This window comes from Propithecus coquereli, unplaced genomic scaffold (genome assembly GCF_000956105.1).
Source record: "Propithecus coquereli isolate 6110/MARCELLA unplaced genomic scaffold, Pcoq_1.0 Scaffold944, whole genome shotgun sequence".
NCBI classification, from domain to species: domain Eukaryota; kingdom Metazoa; phylum Chordata; class Mammalia; order Primates; family Indriidae; genus Propithecus; species Propithecus coquereli.
In genome coordinates, this window is record NW_012155774.1 from 278,339 (window position 1) to 286,901 (window position 8,563).

Consider the following 8,563-nt stretch of genomic DNA (forward strand, 5'->3'; position numbering starts at 1 on the left):
GGATTGTTGAGGGCTTGCCCGAGACAAAGACGGATAAACGAGGGTCTGTGCTGCGTGGGATATAATCCGGGTCCCCGGGAGGTGGGCCAGCTCCTCAGGCTCCTAAGCTACCCCATCATCCTGGGCGTATCCTGGTCTGGGCCAGTGTGGGGCCTCAGAGACCCCCAGCCTCACCCCTCACAGTCAGGGAAGTTCTCTCCCCTCCATTCACGCCGTCCCGCCGCTGGGCGATGCCCTCGTGTCCTGAGTGAAGCTGGAGGACGGGGCTGCCTGAGCCAGCCGCACTCTCCCCACGCAAACAGCCTCCCTCGGCTCCGCCCTGTGCCCTGTGCCCTGTGCCCTCCAAGCTACACATATTGGGCCTCAAAATCTAAACTAATTCTGTCACCTCTTCCCCTGGACCCGCCCACACTCCAAGCCCTCTTTTTCCACCTCTGTCAGTTCAACAAATGGGAGACTCCTCCAGCCACAAACACTCTCTCCGTCCCTGTCTCCCACCCCTGGCAGAGCCCAGGAGGCCGGCCCGGGACTGGGAGGTAGGAAGCCCAGGGGAGGTGTTGGGATAGAAACCATGCGGCCTAGGGGACTGTGTGGGCACAGAAGAATCCAGCAGGAGCGCACCACCCGGAAGCTCCCATCCTCTCCCTGGCGCCCGGCCCAGCACCCAGCATGCACCAGGTGCTGCTCCTGTCTGCAGAAAGAAGCTCGGAAGCCCGCATGTGCCGGAGGGACTCGGCCAGGGGAGAGGCTGGAGGGAAAAGCCGGGAGTGGGGCTGGACTGCGGACAGAGGCCGGGGCGCTGCAGGAGGGCAGGCGCGGCCCTGCTCACCAGCCCCTTGCTGGCCGTCAGGTTCTGCAGGGCACCCGCGCAGGCCTCCAGGGTGGCATCCTTCTTGCTCTTGCCCATGAGGTTCAGGTAGGTGCGGATGGCATCTGAGTGGTACAACCAGCTGCTGCCCCTGGGGTTGGTCTCTTCCTCTGGAAGGGGGCAGTCGTAGTTGTTGTTCTGAGGAGGAAGAGCAGCTCAGTGGGGAGGCTCGGGAGGGGACACAACCCAAGCATTCTGTCCTCGGCCCCCCAAGCTTGTGGTTCCGGGTGGGAGGGACCGAGGAAGTGCCTAGAGGTGGAACTACTGTGCGCCTTTTCTCTGCGCATTTTGGCGGCCCCATGGAAGGGGGAACAGGCCGTGGTCCTCCAGACTGTCGCCAAGGAGGGCAAAGCGCTCCCAGCATCTTGGGCAGCCTGCTCCAGGGCAGCCAGGCCCAGGCCTCCCAGCTGTGTGAGGCTGCTCTGGGCTCTCACGTCATGATGCTTCTGCCCTTCCCAGAGTCAGAACATGGGTCTGTCCCCCGCCCTGGGCCCACATGGGTCTGGGGCCTCAACTGCACAGCCGGGCCCAGCGGAGGAGGCCTGGCCATCCCTCTACAGCACCCTGCTCCTTCCAGGGAGACCTCTGGGAGAGCTCAGGAGACAGTGGGAGCCAAGGCCAGAGAGGGGTCAGAGTTCTGGCTGTCCCCACATCCTCGGGGGTAAGGGAGAAGATGGGTGAGACTTGACCCATCCTACAGTGAGAGAGACTGAGGCCTTCAAACAGGGTTGGAGCTTTTGCCTCTGGGGTAGTCTGGGCTTCTATAGTCCCGAGCACGGAGCTCCCCTCTGCATGCAGGAAGGAATGAATGAATGCCTGCTCCCCAACTCCCGAGTGCAGCGTGAGCCCAGGGCGAGGCTGTGGTGCGGCCCGTCCCCTGGGGCTGGGCTCAGGCTGCAGGAGGGCCTGGTGGGGTGCTTGGCGGAGCCCTGGCGCACAGTGCACGGTGCTCACCATCATCTTGTCGCTCTTGTTGCTGAAGCAGCCGGTGGAAGACTTCTCCGTGTAGGCGTTGCGGGCGTTGTACTCCAGCTGGCGGTAGCGGGTGGGCACCTCGGCGTCCAGGCGGTAGGAGAGGTTGTGCAGGACGCACATGCAGTTCTCCACGGACTGGGGACCAAGCAGAAGTGTGGCGCCTGAGCCCCTGCCCGGCCCCGACCGGCTCCTGGCTCATGTCCTACCCACACCAGTAGGAGCAGCGGGCACTTCGGCTGCGTCGGAGAGGGGAGCACAGGCACCCACCACACACTCCGTCTGGAAAGAGCCGCCAGGGACACTTGGGGACCTGGACCTGAATCTCTCACTCCCTGGCTGTGTGAGCTTGAGTGGCTTGCTTCACCTTTCTGGGCCTCAGTTTCCATTGCCCACTGCACTGGGCTCTGGGGAAGATGAAGCGTGGAAAGTGCCGACCATGGGGCCCAACACACGGCGGGACACACAGACCTGGCTGCTGTTTCTACCGCTGTGGACGCAGCGCCAGTGACAGCCTGGGACACTGAGGAACGCGTCTGCCCTCCTGCAATGGCCCCTTCAGAAGCAGCCTCGGCACCATTAGGCTCCAAAGCCATCGCGCCCCACTGCCTCTACCCTTCCCTCTCTGTGACCAGCCCTCAGCCTCCAACATTAAAGGTGTGAAATCCACACAAGGCCTGGGGACCGGGGCCCCATGATGGCAGCTGGGCCCACACTGCTGCCCATTCCCCTCGGCGAACCTCCCAGGCTAAGTTTGGGGGCAGCGGATTTGCAGCGTTTGGCCACTGCTGGGGTTTGAGGGACTCTGGCTTCCAAGGTTAGGGTGACACAGGTGTAGGAGCCCGGCTGAGCCTCTAAGTGACAAGGCTCCCCTCTGAGGCCCTGCTGTCACTCCCAGTGGAAGAAGCAGGAGATGAAATTCCTCCTCATGCAGACGGTGCTGAGGACCCAGGTGCCAGCCCCCTGGCAGTCTGGGCACTGCTGTGCCTCCTCATCTCCCAAGCCACTGTCCTGCTGTGCTCGAAATATCCCAGCCGTCAGTTGACCCGCCCGCCACGACTTTTCCTCTCTGCCTCTTTGCGCTGGTATCTGGGAAAGTCCAGGGAGGGCAGGAGCGTGGCTCTGCCTGTGGCTTTTTGGGCGGCAGCGGGAAGATGGTGGTGGCAGAAGGGGCCTTGTCTCAGGGAGGACCGGCCCTGGGCAAGCAGTGTGGATTCCTCGGGCCGCAGGGCAGGGCTGGGCACCGCCAACCATGGCGCAGCCGGCAGATGTGCGCTGGGAGCTTGGTCTGTGCCAGGCCCTGTTCTTTGTGTTTTGCTTCTTAACTAATCGAGTCCTTCAAACACCCCGTGAGGTCCATGTGATTACGGCCCTCTCCTCAGAGTTAAGAGTGAACTGGGGAACAGAGAGGTTAAGCAGGCAGCTACGTCCACTCAGCATCTACGTGAGGGAGAGCGAATTCGCACGGGCATGCTCTCCCTGGCGCCTGCCTCTGTAGCCATGGCTATAGCCTGCACCCCTCCACAGCCCCAGACTATGCTGCTGCCCTGTCGCTGGGCCAGGCTTCGAAGGCACCCGGAAAGGGCAGCCCTGACTCATGGGGTCTGGGAGAGAAAAACGCCAGGACGGGGAGTCCCAGGAGCCACCCTCACTGATTGGAGGCGTGGCCCTGGGCTTCGAGCTCTGGGCAGAGAGGACGGGACTGGGGCTGGGTGTCGGGTGCCGGGGGGCCGCACTCCCACCTTGTCGTCGCAGCGGCTGGCTGCCACGCAGTTCTGCACGTAGGCCATGAGGGAGTCGATGAGCCCCGAGTAGTTGCGCATGGCGTGGCGGCCCGCGTCCGCCGAGCTCAGGTTCCTGGGAGAGGACAGAGAGGGTGGGGTGCAGAGAGGGTGGGGAGGAGGCGGTGTGGTGGGGCAGGCAGAGGAGAGAACAGGCAGAAAGAGAGGATGGTGCACGTGGGAGGTTGTGGTAGGAGGAGGAGGGAAGGAGGAAGGAAGGAGGAGAGGAAAGGAGTGAAGTGGGGAAAAGAAAGGAGGAAACAAGAAGGAAAGAAAAATCATTCAGCCCGTTATGCTTGGCCCCGGCGGAGGCTTCAACGACATCGCGGTTGAACTCAGTTCTCGCCCTTCTTTCTGTCCGTGTGGTCCCCAGGCCCGTAACTTTTATGGCTGTCATTGGTTCCATGTGTCAACGGCTCCTCTGCAGCTGACAGCCCAAGGCTCACACCCTGCCACTAGTGGCCACGTGTGGACCGGGAGCAGCGAGCTCCTGTCTGCCCAGTCTCTTTCTGGGGTGCAGGAAGCAGCTCTGTGGGTGCTGGATTGGGGACGGAGCGGAGGGTGGCTCGGCTGGGGACCAGACACTGCCTCCCCACGCAGGCGTGCTCTGCGCAGCAGCAGGCTCCTTCCCAAGCAACGTGCGCCCATCTGCCTGGTGCAGGTGGGGTGTGCAGCAGCCCGGCAGCCCCGTAAAGTCCTTAATGGCACTGCTGTTTCATCTCCCCAGCCTCCCCCTCCCTGGAGGCTGCTCCTGGAGGCTGGCAGGGAGAAGCACAAGTGGAGACAGAGGCACATGCCCACTTCACTCCGGGGGGTTCTCAGGAGTTGGGGAACGGCAAGGCGGGACCCTAGAGGGGACCTTGCTCCACGAGCTCCAAGCTCCATACCAGCCCCCCAGCCCCCGCCCCCCGCTGGCTTGGACACCTCTGCTCCCAGAGCAAGCACGCCCACCAGCCCCACGGGGGCCATGCCACACCCTGAGCAGAGCTCAGAAAACTCTGGGGAAAGCAGTGCCATCTCCATGCCAATCGATATGGCAAATGGTTTGAGCACCGCAGCCGGGAAGTGACTCATGAGCAGCCACATCAGTAGACTTGTCTAAAAGAATGCTCTTCAAGATGGTACAAGAAATGCATTTTTTCAGGGGGTGGAGGAGAGGGAAATGGTTGAACCAGTTTGGATATCCAGATCCTGGCATTTCCACTCTTAGATTCCTAACTAATGTCTGCTGTGTCCCCTCAAAGGAGGTGGCAGGGTCCCCAGCCTCATCTAGGTCCAGGGAAGTTAGGAACACCTGGGCCCCATGTCTTGGGGCCTGCCCACGAGTGACAGTGCCAGGTTCTGCTGTGTTGTCTGTCCTGGCTGGATGCTGGCTGAGATGGGGCCTGGGGAAGGGCCCGGGGCTGAGGCAAAAAGACCCCTTGTGTCCTCTTCTCTCACCTCAAGCAGCCTGTGGCATTGAAGAAGACCTCAGGGTCCACCACTTCCCGGGACATGTTGCTGTTGCCATCGCACCAGCCGGAGTAGGGGATGATGACGCGGTCGGCCAGAACAGGCAGGGCGTCGGCAATCAGCTCCTCCTTCAGCTCGTCGGTGGAAGACAGGTTCCAGAGCAGCCCTGGGGATCGTAGACGTCAACCCACAAGCGCCAGGCTCAGGAGGCCCCAGGCCAGGCTCTATCTAGCAAATGGGCCCAACTGCAATGTCACCTTCCACGTGGGCCTGGTCTGTCAAACCTATTTGCTTTGTGAACCCGTTTCTCAGTATTTTAACTAGACTGCAGGTTCTTTGAGGGCAGGGAGCATCTCAGAGCTCTCTGTCAAGATCCAAATTGTGCATATAGAAAGTTATCAAAAAACATTTGATTGATCAGTGTTTTTTAACATAAATTTTAGAACTTAGAATCTTCTAATGTTCTCTATTTTCCATCTGAAAGCCATTCTGGAAATACTTGTCAACTGTTATTCTGTACACGGTCTCATCCTCCCAGTCCAATTTGAGGTCTTCATGGTGACATAAGTCGCCTATGTCCCCCACCTTGAGTGCTTAGCATATTTTTTGAACACAGGGCAGATGCATAAGACCTGTTGACCCCTCCCCTGCCAGTCTTACTCTCTCCCCATCACCGGCAAATCCCAGGGCTTGATGACTATGGGTCCTGCCTGGACACTGGCCTTCCTCCAAGTGCCTCTAACCTCAGAAAGACCGTGACCCTTGTAGGTATGCACATCACCCAGGGTCACCATGTGGGCACCACTAATGAGGCCAAGACCAGTGCCATTGGATTCCCAGAATATTATCCCCGGGCCAGATCTGTGCAATGTGCCTTGGCCCAGCCTAGAGGACTGGCGGCCCCCAGCCTGGGGCCACAGCCAGCTGTCTTGCACAGCTCCCCACCCTCATGGCTCTCTGTGGCAGGGGTGTCCTACCGGTCAGTTGCTTCTGGATCTCGGTGTTCCCGGTTCTCCTCAGGAGGTTGACGGCCTCACGGATCCCGTTCTGCCTCCGGGTCTCCAGCTTGTTGGTGGTGCTCCTGAACACCAGGTTGCGCAGGGCCCCTGCCGCGGCCTGCTGGACATTCTGGTTGGGGCTGCGGAGGAGGTCCACCAGCTTGCAGATGCCTCCCAGCTGATAGACCTGCCAGAAGAGAAGCGGCACGTTGCTGGTCAAGGCAGGTGAGTCTGACCTTGTTATTCGATACCCAAAGTGGATTTTTCTCAGGCCAAAAAAAATCTGCTTTCAGTTCAGAAACATCTAAGTCAACTGAAATAAATGAGCAGTGTGAGGTCATGGTAACTGACTCAGACCAGGAGCCAGAAGACCTGGATTCAGATCCTGGGTCGCCCAATCCCAGCTGGGAGACCCTCCTCCTTCCTGAGCCCTATTTTCTTCCTTTGGAGTATGGTGGTGAGGACCAGATGAGACAATAGACATAAATACACTTCAAAATCCAAAAGCAGAACACAGACATAAGGAAGACTCTGCTATGGAAACTTCCTGCGTAGAAACTTTGATGCCAATTAATCCTGGACTCTAGCAAACCCATTTATGGCCCTAACCCTTGGGTTGAGTTGCAGAGCCCTGCAGGAGTCCTCCCTGCCAGCCAAGCTTGGGAGGCATGAACAAGCCCAAGTTTCCACCATAAGATGCCTGGGGAGAGAGAAGGGGGTAGGACGATGGGAGTTGAGGGTGGGAGAGGTCATGTTCTTCAGTGGAATTTGAGAAAGGCGATTTTTGTTGAAACCATGGCTGGCACTGAAGTGTCTCTTCCATGACCAGTGGAGGAAATGCACCTGCCTACTGTCCACTCAACCAGAGGGCTTTGCTCTGCAGAAGGTTAAGATGCCCAGCTCTGCCCTTGGGCAATGCGAGGGCCCCCAGCAGCTGGGCAGGGTGAGACGGAGCCAACAGCAAATGCCCGCACCCATCTCTAAATGCAGCGCCAGGCCCTGCACAGGCCAACCGGGGAGGAGAGTGTGCAGCCAGGTACCTGTTGTTTGGCAGATTCATCCTGGAAGCAGGTGTGCTGGATGTAATAGGCTCCAATGGCCTGGTACTTCTCATCCTGGGAGCTCAGATACTGCACCGCCTTGGGGATGGTCAGCCCGCTGCACTCAATGTCCTCACTGCAGATCCTGTGGGGAACGGGCAGTGGGCATGGGTTACAGGGAGGGCTGGGAGCCCTGGAGAGGGGGCTCGGAATTCCTCCTTGCACCCCCGAGCTGCCACAGCCTCCTCTGCCCTCCAGAGAGTCAGAACATGGCAGGCCCAGGCCCACTTGGAGAACACCCTTAGAACAGCTCAGCTCCTTCAGAGGAGGCAGACGCACATCCACTGGGCTTTCCACTGTGAGAACACTGGCTCTGTGAGGCTCCGGTCATGGTTAGTGTCCAGTCAGGCAGGTTATCTCTGCACTGAGGAAACACTCCACCCTGTTCCCTGTGGGAAAGCTCCCTACTCACCCTTCCATCTCTCAGGTTTGTGCCCAGTATTGGGAAAATGAAAGACTGCGGCCATGAGCCCATCCACCCATCCACCCACCCATCCACACATCCATCCACCCATCCATCCATCCATCCACCCATGCATCCATCTACACATCTACCCATCCATCCAGCCAGCCACCCATCCATCTGCATGTCCAGCTGGCTCTTCTTACACAAAAACTCTCACATCCACCTCTTCTTCCCATCCTCATGGCCCCCACTTTCCTACTGATGATGATCATGCTCGTGACTGATTGGCAGCAATAGACCCTCTTTTCCAAGCTCCCCCACCCAACGATTTATACCCTTTTACCCGATAAGTGGTCCTAAAACCCTGCTGACTGTGCTGCTCCCCGGCTCAGAAACCATCAGTGGCATCTCCATACTGCAGGTCCAGGTTCAAACTGCTTAGACTGGCATCTGAGGGCATGCATTACGTTGGACCATGGGAACTGGCTGATAGCCCTTTTTGAGCCACAAAACCAGAAACTTCATATGCTTTAGCCTAATCATCTGGCTCCACTGTGTCCTCTTGCACATTCCGAGCCCCTTAACAAGGGTCCCCTGACCAGATCTCAGGCACATCTGAAGGGAACCTCTCTTGTAGGATCCTTTCCGGCTCCCACGGTGTTGAGTCACAGGCTGGTGACTGATTGTCCTGGTTCTCAGCAGAGATGGAGAGTTGTCCCAGGGCAGGGGCAGGCCCTTCTGTGGCACCCAGCTCTACTCCACTAGATGCTCATCCACACTTACAGAGTGAGCTCTCTCCTCGTTTGTACTGCATTCGTGTTCTCAACACCAGGTGCTCAGTAAATATGCACAGTTTGAGGTATGACAGCCCAACTTCATTTCTAGAAAAACCACCCAAGGGGCAGAGCTCTCTGGCACTGGACTAGTAGTACCCCTGCCCTGCATTGAGAGAATGTCACCCTGCATCTGTCAGTCAAATGTCACTT

The 8,563-nt window shown here is 58.8% G+C and overlaps 1 protein-coding gene across 1 annotated transcript in view; it reads right to left on the bottom strand.

Moving 5' to 3' along the window:
• Positions 1–8,563, bottom strand: part of PKP1 (plakophilin 1) — a 47,251-nt gene that overhangs the window by 6,033 nt on the left and 32,655 nt on the right. The window contains exons 5-10 of the mRNA XM_012664961.1: positions 7,112–7,256; positions 6,051–6,258; positions 5,062–5,239; positions 3,583–3,697; positions 1,823–1,978; positions 830–1,006 (exon numbers count right to left, since the gene is read on the bottom strand). Of these exons, the coding sequence (XP_012520415.1) occupies positions 830–1,006; positions 1,823–1,978; positions 3,583–3,697; positions 5,062–5,239; positions 6,051–6,258; positions 7,112–7,256 (979 nt within the window). The remainder of the gene's footprint in view (positions 1–829; positions 1,007–1,822; positions 1,979–3,582; positions 3,698–5,061; positions 5,240–6,050; positions 6,259–7,111; positions 7,257–8,563) is intronic.